The 17,579-nt window shown below is 44.4% G+C and overlaps 1 protein-coding gene across 2 annotated transcripts in view; it reads left to right on the top strand.

The window, feature by feature from the left end:
* Positions 1-17,579, top strand: part of HCN1 (hyperpolarization activated cyclic nucleotide gated potassium channel 1) — a 308,517-nt gene that overhangs the window by 240,824 nt on the left and 50,114 nt on the right. For both annotated transcript variants that reach the window (XM_061617563.1, XM_061617552.1), the window contains exon 7: positions 12,273-12,437. In XM_061617563.1, coding sequence (XP_061473547.1) covers positions 12,273-12,437 — 165 coding nt within the window. The remainder of the gene's footprint in view (positions 1-12,272; positions 12,438-17,579) is intronic.

Raw genomic sequence — 17,579 nt, 5'->3', positions numbered from 1 at the left:
ATTAGTTTGAACTTTGACATTGGGAAAAGATTAATTTTTAATTTGGATATAATAATAATAATAATAAATTTTATTTCTAGGCTGCCTATCTGGCCACACAAGCGGCCACTCTAGGCGGCGTACAAGATAAAGTATGAAAGGGATATAAGCTGGAGTTTGAGGGCTTACCGGTAAGAAACTGCCTTGGATGGCTGTGGTATGGGGGTTAGAAGTGTGTCTTATCGCTTTAGAAATCTGGCACCAGGCACAAGTATTACTGGGAAATGTAGTCATCGTAAATAGCCTTTGGAGGTTATCAAAGGTGACTTCATGATGGCTTTGTTGACCACTTTTGAAATATTTGGTCAAATATTGATGAAAATTATACTGGGAACTGCAATTTTAAGTGGCAAATTACCTGACAGTTATTGGATTGGCTTTCTGCTGTCAGCTAAGCATTACAGTGAGTCGTTCTTCTATTTCAGTCTGAAAGAGTTGTAGCAGTTGGGGGGGGAGGGGGCCTCACTTCTGGTCCAGAAATCCCCACTGACTTTCCTCCTCACCATTTCATGGAGTGGCTTAAATGTGTCTCAGAGTGACACCAGTCTTAAAGCAATTTGCTGTACTGACTGATAAGACCACTAGGATAAAGACTGATGACAGTTTGATAAGCTGTCCTTTATGCAAAGCTTTAAATTCAATACTTCCATACACCCTAATTTACTTTTAGTTCTTCCTTTGTGCTTGTGACACAACTGAAGTCTGGATTGTGTTGTGTCTGGTACACTGCATGGGTACGTAGAGAGCAGTATGTAGAGAACGGTTGGGGTGGCAGCGTAGAAGAGCCGTGGAGGACATCGGCCCGGTGGCGGTGGGAGCGCCGCGGAGGGCAGCCAGGCTCTGGGTGCGGCCCAGCAACCGAAGGAAGATTGTCATCTTTATTATTGCCACCACTGCCAAGACTAGGACTACTTGTGTTGATTTTGGGCTGATTTTGACTGTGGGGATGTATGGATGTGTGGATGTGTGGTTGTGTGGTTGTGGGGGAATTGTAATGATTTTTAATTTTAATTTAAATTTAATTTAGCAGTATCAGAGTGTTAGAGGCGGGTCTCCGGCTCATTATTGTTTTAGGGTGGGTGGCCTGTCTGATTGGCGAACAGGGACAGGGGCATGTGCAAGTCAGGGGGGGATGTGACAGGGAGGGTGAGGGGCCAAACTATAGAAAGAGTGGGCGGCAGACGCTGGAATGGTACTGTTGGCAGACCATGCCAGATGAGGGGAACACGGGATAGATGTGTAATACCCATCCCATGTTCTGGGTCTGTTCAGAACCAGACGACAACTGGGGGATGCAGGATTCCTACCGACCTTAAATTGTTGTTGTGTAATGCCAGGTCTGTAGTACAAAAACCATCGCATATCCATGATATAATCTTGGATGGGCAAGCAGACCTGGCATGTATTATGGAGACCTGGCTGGATGAGGCCTCAGCTCCCATTCTTGAGGCCATGTGTCCGCTGGGTTTCCGTTATGCACAACAACCGAGGGTGGGAAGGCGGGGAGGGGGTGTGGCAGTCATCTATCGGGAGTCTCTAGTTTTTACCAGACCTCCTCTTCATAGGACTAAGTTTGTTGACTGCATGTACTGGAGGTTGGGCCCGAAGGGCAGTTTGGGGATCCTGCTTGTGTACCGCCCACCCCGCTGCACAGCAGACTCCCTGGCTGAGGTGCTAGAGATGGTCTCGGCTGTACGTGCGTTGTCCCCAGAGCTGTTAATTCTCGGGGACTTCAATGTACATGCTGAGGCCACTCTCGTAGGAGCCACTTGGGATTTCCTGGAAACCATGGCTTCCTGGGAACTGCACCTTAGTAATATTGGGCCCACCCATGTAGCCGGTCATGCTCTCGACCTTATATTTGTCCTGGGAGGGGAGGGAAGTGTTCTGAAGTTGGGGGTGGCTTCTTCCACCCCTGTGTCATGGTCAGACCACTATCTGGTAAATATAGACTTCTCGATACCACACACCCTCCGTAGGGGAAAAGGACCTATTAGAATGGTCCGCCCCAGACGCCTAATGGATCCAGAAGGATTCCTGACTGCGCTTGGGGAATTGGAACCTGCTGAAGGCCGCACGGTCGATACCCTGGTGATGGAGTGGAATGAGGGGATCACCAGGGCTCTGGACTGCGTGGCGCCGAAATGTCCTCTCCCCCTGAACAGAACTCAGTTAGCACCTTGGTATACTCCACGGTTGCAAAATCTGAGACAGGAGGTGAGACGACTAGAACGCCGGTGGCGGAAATCCCGTTCCGAAGATGTCCGGACACAGGTTAGAGCAGCAGTAACTGCCTACCAAGTGGCAATAAAGGCAGAAAAGAAGAGGTTCTTTGCTGCCTCTATTGCATCCGCAGAGTGCTGTCCCAGAAGGTTGTTCCAAGTGGTCCGAAGCCTGGTCGGTCCAGTTGCTCAGGAACCCTTGGAACAGTCTAAGGCCTCCTGTGACAAATTAGCAAAGCACTTTGCCGACAAAATCGAACATTTACGGAGCTCAATTCCGTACGCCGTGGACACAGTAAATGAAACAGAGTTGGCCAGTTGCAATTCGGTCAAATGGGATCGGTTTTGACCTCTTCCTTCTGAGGATGTGGACAAGGTGCTCTCGACTGTGAAGCCTACCACCTGTCTAACTGATCCTTGCCCATCGTGGCTCCTTGTGAGCTGCAAAGAGAAATTGGGCGAGGGGATTAAGGCGGTGGTCAATGCATCCTTGGAGGAGGGTGTAATGCCATTAGCACTCAAGGAGGCAATTGTAAAGCCCATCTTAAAGAAGTCCTCCTTGGATCCCCAAGTTTTGAATAACTTTTGCCCAATTTCGAATCTACCATTCCTGGGCAAGATCATTGAGCGAGTGGTGGCTAATCAGTTGTCGACACACTTGGATGAAACGGATTATTTGGATCCATACCAATCGGGTTTCAGGACTGGACATGGAACTGAAACAGCCTTGGTCGCTCTGGTTGATGATATGAGGAGGGCATTAGATAGGGGAGAATTCACCTTTCTTGTCCTCCTCGATCTCTCAGCGGCTTTTGATACTGTCGACCACAGTATCCTTTTACATCGCCTGGAGGAATCGGGAATAGGAGGCACTGTGGTTCCATCCCTTTCTTTCCGACAGGCATCAACAGGTAGCATTGGGGGAGGAGGTTTCAGACCCTTGGCCTCAATTGTGGTGTGCCACAGGGCTCTATCCTCTCTCCCATGCTATTTAATATCTATATGAAGCCGCTGGGGACAATCATCAGGAGATTTGGGCTGCAGTGTCACCAATATGCGGATGACACTCAGCTCTATCTCTCGTTTAAATCTTCACCAGAGTCTGCTGTGGAGACCATGTCTAAGTGCCTGGAATCCGTGAGTGGATGGATGGGAAGGAACAGGCTGAAGTTGAATCCTGATAAGACTGAGGTGCTACTCGTGGGAGACAAGGGAAGGTTGGGAGATGTTGACCTGGTGTTCGATGGGGTGAAATTGCCCCTGAAGGACCAGGTCCGCAGCCTTGGGGTTGTTCTTGATTCCAAGCTGTCCATGGAGGCTCAGATTTTGGCAGTGAGCCGGGCAGCTTGGTATCAATTGCACCTCATTCGTAGACTGCAGCCCTACCTTCCTGCTCATCAGCTCCCACTGGTGGTACATGCCCTGGTCACCTCTCGGTTGGATTACTGTAATGCGCTCTACGTGGGGTTACCCTTGAAAACGGTCCGGAAATTACAACTTATACAGAATGCTGCGGCTCGACTGCTTACAAACTGTCGCCGCCGGGAACACATCACCCCAGTGTTGTTCGACCTACACTGGCTTCCAGTTATTTTCCGGGCCCAATTCAAGGTGTTGGTATTAACCTTTAAATCCCTATACGGTCTCGGCCCAGTTTATCTGATGGAGCGCCTCCAGCGCCACCAACCATGCCGCCCAACAAGATCAGCCACACAGGACCTTCTCTCAATCCCGCCAACTAAAACAGCTAGGTTGGCGGGGACAAGAGAGAGGGCATTTTCAGTGGCGGCCCCCAGTCTCTGGAACTCCCTCCCGTATGACCTTCGACATGTCCCTTCCCTGAATGTATTCCGCCAAGCTTTGAAGACCTGGCTCTTCAGACAGGCCTGTGGGACTTACGGGGAGGGTTAAATTTTTACGACGAATAGCCTACTACTCTGTCCTGGAACTGTTTTATTGTTTTATTGTTATATTGTATTTTATGATGTATTTTATTATGATGTAATGTATTGTTGTTAAATTGTACGTCGCCTAGAGTGGCCATTGGCCAGATAGGCGACCCACAAATTAAATTATTATTATTATTATTATTATTATTATTATTATTATTATTATTATTATTATTATTATTTTCTATGAGCTCAACCCCTGCATCGTGCATTGGTTCCACTCTTCATTCAATGGTTCCAGCTCCCAGAAGCATGGGCTCTTGGAAATGGGTCCCAAGTTGCAAGTTGGAATTCCAAGTGGGTCCCAGCTCTGGACGCACTGAAGACAACTGTCCTAAAATTAAATAGTTGCACTGACATACATACTTGCAATATGTATATATTGCAAGACTCCTGCTGGGAGGAAGGGTGGGAAATAAACAAACAAATAAAATGTATGTAAGATTTCCTGCCAGACAGATTACACAGCTGTTGTTTGTATTCCCGTATCCTAAGATTTAAGTTTCAAGCTCTCATTTAAGTTCTAAGCAATATGGAGTTAATATATACTGTAACTTCAGTGTACATAGCACTTTTCAGAGTAACATAAGCATAAAGACAGGTGTGGTCCAAGACACATATGTCTGTACTTCAGAGAATTTGCACTCATGATCTGTAGAAGACTCGGTAGACATGTAGGCCCTCTTGCTGAAAGCTTAATGAGTGAACATGTTAATTCTATATTCCAAATGCCATGTCTGCATTTTAACTGAATTTGCTTTGGAGATGTGTGGTGCCATCTGTTTTAGGGGGAGCACAAATCATGACTTTCCCACATAATTAAACCTCTAATTGTTGTTATGGGCCTGCGGGGGGGAAAACCTGAAGTTTTTAGCGTTGTCTTGCTGCCTTCGATTGCCCTCTCTCATTAGGATAGTGATTAGGTACCCTTTTTGAAAAATGTTCATGGATGCAGTTGTTCAAAAAGATTGCCAAAGTGAATGATGTCAGTGCATAATTTTAATTGGAGCCAAACTAAAATTTTGTGCCTTTCCTTTTGGGGGTCAAATGTTGCATGTTCAGCAAAGGAGAACTGTTTCATGGAATAGCTAAATATACGAATACTAATCACGGCAGCGCAAGTTCAGATTTTATTTTTTTAAAGAAAAAAAGCTCCAACAAACTGCATTCCTGAAGTAGTCCACAGAACACAACGGAGTCTTTGAGCCAGGAAGCTGTGCAATACCTGAGTTTTGTCTAACCAAAGTCACAAAGGTCTCTCCCACACAACTGAGATAAAAGTTAAACTAAAATGCATTTATATACTCTGAATCTTTCTCCCCCTCCCATGTTTGCTGTGAGGCAGATTGGCTGGAGAATAGCATTTGCCCATAGGTTGGCCATGAATCTGCCAGTCCTCTGTCTGAAGGAATCTTCTATATCAGGGGTTTCCCAAATGGTGGTCTGCGAGCTTCATTCAGGGCGTCTGCAGCATGTCCATATTAAATATTCATATTGATTTTAAACTGCATTTCTGATGCTTTTTATTTCTTATATTGTATTTAATTGTTTTATTGTATTTTATTGTATTACAATACAATATAGAAATAAAAGAACCAATAAAATATGATTAAAATCATACAGCATCTAGCACAGTGCATTATAATTGCTACAACAGGCAGAAAAAAACGTTTAAGTGGTTCGCCAAGATGCTCAAAAATTTTCAAGTGGTCTGTGAGGGGAAAGATTTGGGAACTATGGCTCTATAGAAAGAATCCCAAGAAGGGTGAACAGGGGCCACTGCGTGGAGGTGCATTTCTATTTAACTTACAGCCATTATTTCATATACAGTATATGACAGGAGACCTCTGCCTCAGCTTTAGCTTAGTCTAGTTGGGAAGCTTCTCTTAGGGCAGTTGTGAGGAATATTTGGCCCTCCAGATGTTGCTGGGCTACAACCCTCATCACCCTTGCCCATTGGCCATGCTTCCTGGGGTGATGGGAGTTGTAGTTCAGCAACATCTGGAGGGCCAAAGCTTCCTCACAACTGCCTCAGGGATTCCCTTGTTCCCAAGCCTCAAGAGTTTCTCTGGGCTGTGCCTTTTGGACTGGTTCAGTAACACACAGTTCCCTGGAACCGTAAATATTGCCTTGGGGACTTCTGCCTGCTTCCTTTTAGTGTCTAGAACTTGGATGAAAAATAGACTGAATGTCAGCTTGACAACTGAAAGTGCACCCACACACATACACAAAATGGAGGTGCTTTCCTACAATACCAAAATAAATAAATAACTGTTTTGAATGGGCTTGAATTTGAATGACATGTGCATAGTTAGTCTTTTAATTGGACCAAGAAAAAAAAAAGGGACGGGACAAAGTAGTAGAACATATAGTTACATAATACATATATGCGGGTTCAGAAAGCTCAAGGTAACCTAGTGATCAGGGCCAGCACCAGGCATGACTGGGCCCTTGGGCACCAGCCTGCCCTGTGCCTACAGCACCATAGACCACCCTCCATACAGCCAGGAGAAGCCCCGCCGCCATCTTGGCTGATGGCAGGCATGTGCGTGTAGTGAGTATGTCATTCACAGGGATGTGAGAGGTAGATGGGGCATGCGTGCAGGCTTATTGAAGCCCACACTAACTTCATTGGGTGGGTGCTTGGGAGCTCCCTCTCCACAATCTGCAGCAGGGTTGGGAGCCAGTGCTGCCATGGATCACGGAATGTGAGCCCTACCCTCCCATCCTAAGGAGGAGCCCTTCAGGGGCCCCTCTGGGTCTCAGGGGCCCTTGGTCAGGGCCCTACCTGGCCTCCCTCTGGTGCGAATCTTGCTAGTGATTAGACTTTACAGTTGCCTCTCTGGATGAACTGCCTAGTCTGTTCTAGTCATTCTCCTGGATGGTCCTATCCAAAACCATGCATGAACACAGGATTTGTGTTTAATCCTACAGGAACTACAAAAGAGCAGCTGAAGTAGCAAATATAACACAAGTTTCACAAACGAGTCCCAGTCAAGTATGAATAACCCAGTCAAGCGAATTGCAGATCTCAGTGTCACACAATAAGCATTTGTTGGATAAAAGTCAGATGTGCTTCGGTATGGCACTGAGAATTCAAATACAATTCTCTTTAAAAGTCCCCCCCCAAGGAAAAAAGAAATTGTGAATGGATGATATTTGCAGAATGCAGAGATTAGATAGAGGTAACAGAAGCATGTAAATGTGAGGGGGGAAATATCTTATATACCTCCTGAGAACTCCTTTATTGGGGGAATTCTGCTAGCTTGTTAAAAACACAATGTAAAATTGTCCTAGTTGAGATAATGATTAGCAGACAAAACTGAAATGAAAACAGCTCAGAGAATATATATGATGAAATAAAAACAATGGGTTGTGTTCAGCTAAGCCCTGCTCAGAATAGACCCACTGAAATTAATAAACCTAAATTAGTCTTGTCTGTCAACTTCAACGGGTCTTCTCTGAATAGGACTAGCAGTGAATACCACCTAATATTTAAATGTTATGCAGCATGTTTAAAAAATTAAGTGCTCTAAATAGATTTTAAACAACAGACTCTGCTAACCAGGCTCTTTTTTTAATGGCATTAAAACAGAGGTTCAGTAGGTTCTTGAATTAATGGTCTCTTTATATGATAAATCAAAATGTGGTAGGTCAGCCTTGCTGCATCTGTGGGGCCCTCCTTCTCATTCTGCTGTGGGGAGCCCTGGCCTAATGCCCCAAAGTCATGCCTTGACCACTGAATATGAAGAGAGAATATGGCAGAAATTAACATTAGACTAGGAATGGGGGACCTTCAGCTGTCCAGATGTTCTTGGACTCCAGCTCACATCAGTCAACATAGCCACTAGTCAGGAATGCTGGGAGTTGTAGTTCATCAAAATCTGGAGGGCCATAGCTTCCCATCCCTGCATTAGACTAAAATGCAACATAATAGATCCTCTAAAATGTAACATAGGGTTGTATTCAACTATTCCCTACTCAGAGTAGACCCACTGAAATTAATGCTTTTATGTTAGCCATGTCGATTAACTTCAATGGGTTTACTCTGAGGAGGACTAGCATTGAATACCACCTTCATTTTATATTTCTCATTAGTCTACACTGATTGTATAGAAAGAAGTAACACTTGGCAGTAGCTACCTCAGTGTTAAAGCTGTTTTTGTCCTCTGCCTCCTTTCTTTCTAGGGGACAAGTTCCACTGATGAATTCTATAGTGAGAGGCATGTAGATTCACACCTTTTTTTTTTAGACAAAAAACACATCATGCCTTTTGCTAAGCTGTTAAGTAAGATTGATGATGGCTTCTCCTCATTTGAATCTCTTCTGCAAAACCTCTGAATTTTCCACTAGATTTAAGCTGATCAGATTCTGCCTCTGGATAGTCTAAAAGTCAATCCTGCTATACTGGGTAGCCGTTCCACCAGGGATGATGCTGTGTTTACATAGTCATGGTCCTGTGCTCATACAGCAACAGAATCAACAGCAGCACAGTAGCTTCAGAAACAGTAATGTGGCAATACTAACCAGGGCCACCATCAGGAGTTAGCATTGGTGGGCACATGCCAGGACCAACACCCCAGCAAGGGGTCCACTGTCAACCCTGGCCCTTCTTTCTTTCCTTCTTGCTGTTACTGCCTCTTCACTTGGCCCTGGTAAACAGTGAGAGGAGAAGCTCACCTTGTTCTCTCTGACTATGTGGATTGGTCCCAAAAGGAAGAGGGCAACCAAATGAGCAGAAGTGATAGGAATGAGGAGGTGACTCCTTTCATGGGGGGGGGCACTGATGGTATCTTGGCCAAAGTCACCCCAAAATCTGGAGCGGGCACTGATACCCACAGACACTCCCATAGAATCTCTGGAATCTTTTCAACCACTCACCAATCACAGCCACAGATGATACCCCCAGATTAGCCAATCCCAGAAGACACCTGCCAGCCAGTGGTGATAGCCAAATGTCCTCCTGACACCAAGCAACCCAATACACTTGCCTCTCTCTTGCACACACACACACACACACACACACAATGCACAACCAAGCACCACAAAGAGGACAGAGTGCTCCCCCTGCCTCCATGGAACTTTGGGTAGGAAGCCTGCAGAGAGGGCTCAGAGGCTTCCCAGTAGAAGGATTTGGAACCACATGAGAACAATGCCTCCATGCACAGGATTTTCCAAAACTAAAATAAATTTCATCCTAAACATTTGTGTTGCTTTCTCCAGGCCGGGCATCAGCTGGCAGCCAAGTTGGGCACTGGCTGAGGACCTCTGCAGCTGAAGGGTCCCTGCAGCTGGGCGGGTATAGCTCCTGCTCTGCAGTCCACGCCAGCAATGGTTCATGGAGCATATGCCCCGTGACCTGATGCTGGCGCAGATTGCGGAGCGGGAGCCACCTTTCCACGCAACATATCCCACCGCCACTGGCGCCGGCTGGCTGTGCCACTTCCTGCATTGCCATGTCAGCGTGCTGTGCTCACATGCTTGCCATCACCCAAGATAGCAGCAGAGGCATCAACACACCCCTGCCACCATCTTGGGTGATGGCAGGTGTGTGCACACAGGACACTAATGCACTGACACGGCCAGGCCTATTTAAGCCCCCGGTGATGGTGGTAGAGGGCCCACTGCAATCTGGTGCTGGTCCTGGCTACCTCTGTGAAGAGAGCCAGTGTTTAGCAGTGGAAAGTGATATGTGGAAAGTGATGTGAGCTAAACAAGTAAGGATGGAAGTTACAGCAAGAAGCTCACTGCAAGCACCATGCGGAATTTAGTGGGGGCAGATGTCTAGCATTTTCTGTTGACCCTATCGACCAGTGCTATAACACCACCTCTTTTGGAGGTATAATATGCTGTTGTCAGGAGCAAGACCAACCCCGAGTGATCACAGGATTCTGACTAATGTCCCCAATTTTGGCCAATATATAGTATCCCCAGTTCTGGCCAGTTTTTCACCTTGCTTGATAGAGTTCTCCCAACATGATATCAGTGTACTGTTTTTCTTGCCAGCATAGTGTGGAGCAATCATATCCCACTAGCAGGCACAGCTCAAGGATAAGAGTGCTCTGTTAGCCACATAGATTTTTTTTAGCTAGCACAAAATTACCTGCCATTTATCTTATTTTAGAGATCAAACTTCTAAGAGGTTTCTTTGGAAAGTGCAAGGGTTTCTATGCGACTTTCAGCCATTTCCTTCCCCTCTGGCAAAGTTATTGTTAACACTGAATAGTATTGTTCTCCTGGGATTAAGTTGCCAGCAAGAAATGGCACAAGGCTCATGAGTCAATGGTAGTTTGGGGCATTGTTACAGCGATTTCCAAAGTGATAGTTAATAGTCACCACAAATTAATTTAGTATGATCTTCATATTAACAATTTACAAAACAACCTATCCTCTTTCACACTGTTGATGAAGCTGCTTGCAAGTGAGCATACTAATAATTTGTTCTAAACTGGGTTTACTCCTGTCACAATCTCTACCAAAGTAGCATTCAAACTTGGGAGTGTGATGTCAATTCTGAGAATGTCCGTTGAATGCGGGTGCCACTTCTAGCTAATAAGGCAGTCACTAGCAATTGGGAATGTCTCTGTATCACTAACTGAATCCTCATTTTAATCCACAATAACGATGTTAATCGCATCTGGGCTAGACATGTAAAATTTTTGAAGCCTTTGAAAAAACCCTTTTTCCCCCTCTTTTTTTTTGTAGAAAAAAAAACAGAATTTTTCAGAAAAATTGAAAAAATGCAATATTAGCACTTTTTACAGATTAAAAGTTACTTTGCTACTTCAGGAACATCAAATGTAATTATGTACAAGTTGCTTTGGCATAAAATTATCACATTTGGTATATTAAAAGTACAGTATATTCAAACAATTATTACAAATTGAATTTACTTTTTAAAATTTTTACTTTTGGGGGGAACAAATGGATCTACAAGATCCTGAACTGTAAGGAACTCCTGAACTGTAAGGAACCGCTTTCATTTTGCCAGTTTATGAGGAGCAGGCAAAAAACAATTTACAAAACAAAAGAAACCATCAACATTAATAACAAAGAAAATTATTTATGTCTCCGCTAGTCCTCCACAGTGTCAAGCAGACATAAAGCATCCATTCCCATAAAAAGAACTGAGAAAAGGGGGGGGAACCAAGATTCAATGAAACATTTTAGTCATCATGCTAAAATAAAACATTCCATAATCCATTTTTTCAATTTTTTCAATTTTTCAGAAAAAAAAAGGCTTTGGAAAAAATGGAAAAAACCCTGTTTTCCCCCCCAAAAAATCTGGATTTTTTCTGGGCCTTCACATTTCTAATCTGGACCAAGTTTTTCATATACTGGGGTACATTTCTACATTTTCTCTTCCCAGAACTATGGGGCCTGCGACAAGGAGCACATAGGTCCCATCTCCAACACACTGTTCACTTGCATGGAACAAAAGACAGTTAAGGAAAGGAGTACATGTGACATATAGAGGAGTGCACTGGCAAAAGACATGTTTACCTAGAGCAGCAAAATAGGCTGTGTAGACTTCATATGGGATCTGAACCTTTGGAGAGAGGTTGCTAAGAAAAAAGCTTGAAGTCTTCCATTGTAGTGCAGGTCTATTTCATATGATGCTAAATATCCTAAATTCCATGCAAGTATCTTATTTTATCAAAGTGTTACACGGTGCTGTTTCTGTGTTCTATGTTTCTATGTTCTAAGGCAGGGATAGGGATCCTGTGGCCCTCCAGATGTTGCTGGACTACAACTCCTGTCATCCCTGAGCATTGGGCTATGCTGGCTGGTGCTGGTAAGAACTGGAGTCCACCCAACACCACCCAGAGGGACACAGGTTCCCAGCCCTGCTCTAGGGTAAAAAAATCAAATGATTGTATATTAAAATGAGAGGAAATAAGCCTAACTGACTAAAGAGATGCACAGTGCCCTCAAAACTGCAGGAAATATTGAAGCTGGGTTTGAATTGTTACTTTATGTCCCCCCAGCTCACTCTTCAACTACCATATTTAACCATTTCCTCTGTTTTCCTAACTGTGCTTTGTTTTTCCCTTCACCCCAGAGATCTGCCTTCTGACCAAGGGCCGCCGCACAGCCAGCGTGAGAGCTGACACGTATTGCCGGCTGTATTCTCTCTCTGTGGACAACTTCAATGAGGTTCTGGAGGAGTACCCCATGATGAGAAGAGCATTTGAAACAGTAGCCATTGACAGGCTGGATCGGATAGGTACGTGTTCCCCCTCCCCTCTTTTTGTTTCATACAACAGCAGTCACAAAACGGTTTCTCTTTTGGGTCAAGAAAATGAAAACATTTTGCTCAGCAGTAGTGGTCTCTTTAAAGGTGGAGCGAACAAATAACTACCATAAATAAATAGAATGATGAGGGCCAGCCTGAGGCATTTTGCCGTCCGAGGACAAGGACAAGGTGGGTCCCCCAAACACTTACATCTGTGGGCATCAGGTTAGTTTAGTGGGCAAAAGGCAGGCTGTTTGAGACACAACAGTCATCTTAATGCCTCACCACCATTCCCCAACCCCCCAACATCTGCTGTCTGAGGCACTCGCCTCACACTGCACAACAACAGGGCCAGCCCCAATAATGATAACCTAAGTATCCTTTGAAAAATACTAGGCCGAATGATATATGTACTGTATGTATATATGTGTGGGGAGGGGGGAAGGAAGCAAAACCACACATTTTAATTAATTAATTAATTAATTTGTATACCACTTCATACTTGAAAAGAAGCCTCTAAGCAGTTTACAGTGTTGAAAAAAATAAATCAAACCAAATTACACATTTAAAACACAGAACGTTTTAAAAAAACCACGTTAAACATTAACATCTTAACATTAACAATAAATGTCATAAAAACCAAATTACACGTTTAAGACAATACAAAACTTTTTTCAAAAAAATCTTCAACATTAACACAACCTAAAATAACATAATAAATCATAATCACTATTAACAGATTAAAACACAAATATACCAGGAAGACAAGACAACCCCACCCACCGAACACATGAGTGTGTGTGTACAGGTAGCAGCATCACTCCTACTTTTGCTACTACCACCCCAACTTACACTCTCATCAAAATTTATGCATACTAAAAGTCTCTTCCCAAAAGAGCTGCTTGGCTGCCACACCCTAAAACAGACCTTCTGAAGCTCTAGGCTAGGATTGAGGGAGGAATCTGCCAAACTCAGATTCTAAAGAACAACTGGTTCAGTTTGGGTGGATCATGACCCAAATCAGATCATGGGTCCCCTTCAGAATCCACATTCCTGTGGGTTCCTTTACAAGGCAGTCTGAGGTCTGCAGCATGGCCTCTATTCCTCAGAAAGATATTTCTTTCCTTTAAACTTTTAAAAACAGGTCATCTAGCCGTCCACAGTCTGAAGCGGCCAGCAGGGGAGGGGGGCCTCCTTGCTGCTGCACTCTTTGAATGCAATACAGCAAGGCCCCTCTGGGAACGATGGGAACTGATGATGTTCCATTGCTTTCAGAAGGAATGATAAGGAAGTTTCCATGAGTACACTTCATGTAAACTTGGGGGATGGATTATCTGTTGAAAATAAATAAATATATTTTAGAGAAATAGGGGCAGCACCGCAGAGCACCCCTTAAAAATCCATACGGAAATGGGATGGACTTAGTTCTGTCCCCATGAAGAACTGGAATGGACCAGACTGGGCAGCAATCTGGCTGCTGCATTTGCAGCTTCCAAGTGTTCTTCCCCACTTGCAGCACATTGCAGTAGCCCAATCTGGAGGTTGCTAGAGCTGGGTCACTGTTGCCAAGTCATTTCTCTCCAGGAAGAGCCACAGCTGGCAAACAAGCCATAGCTGAAAATAGGTGCTCCTAGCCCCTGAAGCCACCCCAACCTCAAATTGCAATGTTGGATACAGGAGCACCCCAAAATTATGAACCTACCCTTTCTAGGGCAGTGAAACCTTATCCAGAAGAGGCTGCCCTTCCACTTCCCACTTTCGAGGACTCAATAAACAATGCCTTCATCTAGCCTGGATTCAATTTCCATTTATTGGCTGCCATCCAGTCCATTACCACTGCCAGGCACTGGTCCAGAACAGCCTCTCCTGATTCAGATGGAATAGACAGAGCTGGGTGTCATCACCATACTGATGACATCTCGCTCCAGATTGTCTGATGACATTCCCCAGCAGCTTCATATAGATGTTAAACAACACGAGTGACAAGATGGAGCCTGTGGGACCCCACAGGTCAATCCCCATAGTGCTCAACAGTGGCTCCCAGTTACTATTGCTGGACACGGCTTCATAGGTAGGAGTGAAACCCCTACAATGCAGTGCTGTATGTTTTAACTATTATGAGAGTTCAGTTATTATTATGCTGTATTTTTACCATTGATTTTTTTATTCCTTTATTCTTTCTATATACCACTTTGATTACCTTTAATAGTAAGGTGGTTTACAATTTTTAAAAAATTAACATCAAAGACCAGCAACCCAAATCAAATATTAAAACTTTTAAAAATGTAGCCTGCTGTCCCACTCCATTCCGTTAAATGGCAGCGTTGATTTATGAATAAGAGATGTGTTGCTATAAATGAGAAAGTGTAAGTAAAGTTTAAGTAATCCAAGGCTCTCACTTATCCCTTGAGAATCTGAATTTGGCTGTGAAGCTTATTATTGTTTATTAATAATGTATTGAGGCTATCAGCAGCATTCTTAGGAGAGGTCAATATTACATAGATTGTTGAATGACAGCTTCCATCACCTCTGGCCATTGGCCATACTTGCAGGGACTGATGGGAGTTGTAGTTCAGCAATATCTCGAGGGCCAAAAGTTTCCCAGCCCTAGTCTGTGAATACATTATGGCTACTGTATCAAGGCTATTTTAAATTAGTCCCACATGGTAGACTTGTGCAGTGCATCACCTACACAGATTGGTCAGTAATATTCTTCACACTACCAGAGACCCCTTTTTGGCTGAAACCAGTGGCACAGAAACAAAAACTCAGTCCAAATGGTGAGCTCGAAATTCCCCATTTCGCTATCCCCAAATTATCCAGGTAATTGCCCAGCTTCACAGGCATATACCTTCCCACGCACCTGTAGCTCCTTGGTAATGCAGTTGCAAAAGCCAGGCTGCTGCAAAAGCAAATGGTAGATTATGTCAGCTCTGCACTGAGACAGCAGTGCCAGTGGGGGCTGGAAATTCCTGGGTAGTTATCAGGGCGGGAAAGTCCGTAGCTGGCAGTCTGGTCGTAAATCTGCCAGGCTAACGAGGATGAAGCATGATAAGGGCAAGGCCCTTCCTAAGCTTACGTACCAAGCCAGAAGTCCAGAAGCGAGGTCAGTAGAGGTCCAGGTTCAATTGCCAAGGGGTCAGTCCGAGATCAGGTTCAGGGAATCTGGAAACACATGAAGGCGCACCTGACGTTGTAGTCAGCAACAAGCTGAAGCCAAGGTTTGTCTTTTAAGGAGCAGGTTTGTCAGCAGGTGTGAGCCCTCAGCGTTTTGGCCTTAAGTGGACAGGCCTGCCCCTCTTCTGCCTGACCTTCTGCTGTCTATGTTCTGCAGGTGAGGGGGGAGTATCCTGTTCACTGTCTGTGTCTGGCTGAAGGGCTTCAGCTGTGTCTGGGGTGCTCTGCAGCTGAGGGGGAGAAGGAGCTGGTTTCTCAGGAGTTTCCTCCGTTTCTCCTTCTGGGTCTGCTGCTTCTGGGTCTGCTGCTGTTACTCCTGAGTCATCCTCGTCTGATGAGTCCTCTGACGGGGCCATGACACATTATTCCAAAGAGAGCCAGTGTGGTGTAGTGGTTAGAGTGTTGGACTATGACCTGGGACGCCAGGGTTTGAATCCTCACACAGCCATCAAGCTGACTGGGTGACCTTGGGCCAGTCACTGCCTCTCCACCTCAGAGGAAGGCAATGGTAAACCCCCTCTGAATACCACTTACCATGAAAACCCTATTCATAGGGTCGCCATAAGTCGAAATTGACTTGAAGGCAGTCCATTGCCATTGCAGATTATTCCAAGAGGTTGCTACAAATGCAAATGCATACAAATATATGAAATATGAAATTTTGCTCTGCTGTTAGGATTGAAGCTGTAAGGGGAAATACTTCTTACAAGAAACGTTCAAGTTATTTTTGAAGCCAGCAGAATTACTTTGGGGACAGTGGATAATAGTTATCCTGTGTTCCGCAGCACCCAAACGAGGTACTCAGTTTATATGCAGCAACTCTTGTTATTCAACCAGGTAGTACATAATATCCGCTCAGTTCATATTAGTTCATAGACATTTGGAAAGATTACTCCTTTCAATTTGGCGGTCACTGCGTCACCAGTGTTTAATAATTACTTCCACAAAACACGTTAATTGGGGGCACATATATATAACTTATGTAACACATTGAGCATTTCAGAAATCAGGACAGCACAACAAGGAGAGAGACATACTCTTTTAATACTTGAAACCTAGTTGCTTCATTTCCCTTCCGTTCTACTGTTGGGAAAGTGCTGCCTTACAATCCATTATTGGTTTGTAAAGGATATTTATTTATTTATTTACTTACTTATTTATATCCCACCCTTCCTCCCAGTAGGAGCCCAGGGCGGCAACGTTATTTGCACATGAAGAGTCAAGCAAGTCCATGCAATAATAAAAGCAAAATACTGAAGTAGTAGTAGGCACTGGACTTAGTAACTAGGAAAATGGTGATGATGATGATGGGCAGAGTGCTTGTGGCCCTGTGCAGAAGCCAATCCATAGGAACTGACAAAAGAGCAAAAGACCCCAGTGCAAGCAGATGCTGACATTTCATAGATTCCAGGGTCCCGTGAAAACAGTTTTACTTCAAGCAAGCATTTCTGGAACGTGAATTTTTATCTGGTCTCTTTGAATACTCTGCTGTTTTTATTAAAGAGATATATTATTTCATATTTTATTTTATTGTAAATTGCTTAGAGATTCATGATTATAGGTGATTCATAAATAATTAAATAAACCTCTCCTTTCCCTTTGGGAAACAGGTTATGCCTGTGCACATGTGTGTGTGCACACATGTACCAAGAGCAAGACAGGTCAGTGACAGGGACAGAAGCAGTCATTATAGTAGTGTCCCATGTTCATTAAAGAGGGAGAGTAATGACTATTAGTCATGAACGCCTGTGTTAGGAGCCAGTGTGCCACTGAATCATAGTTGTGTGGGAGCAAAAGCAGGAGGTATCTATTGCCTTCTTGCCATGTTTGTGGTTTCCCAGAGACATGCAGTTGACCACTATGGGAAGCAGGAACCTAGACTAGATAGAGCTTTGGCCTGATCAAGCGGGACTCCTCTTACGTTCTTATAAGGGTTTCCCCATAGATATGAATGAT

The sequence above is a fragment of the Rhineura floridana genome, chromosome 1 (genome assembly GCF_030035675.1).
Source record: "Rhineura floridana isolate rRhiFlo1 chromosome 1, rRhiFlo1.hap2, whole genome shotgun sequence".
NCBI lineage: Eukaryota > Metazoa > Chordata > Lepidosauria > Squamata > Rhineuridae > Rhineura > Rhineura floridana.
This window is presented reverse-complemented; position numbering and strand designations above follow the sequence as displayed.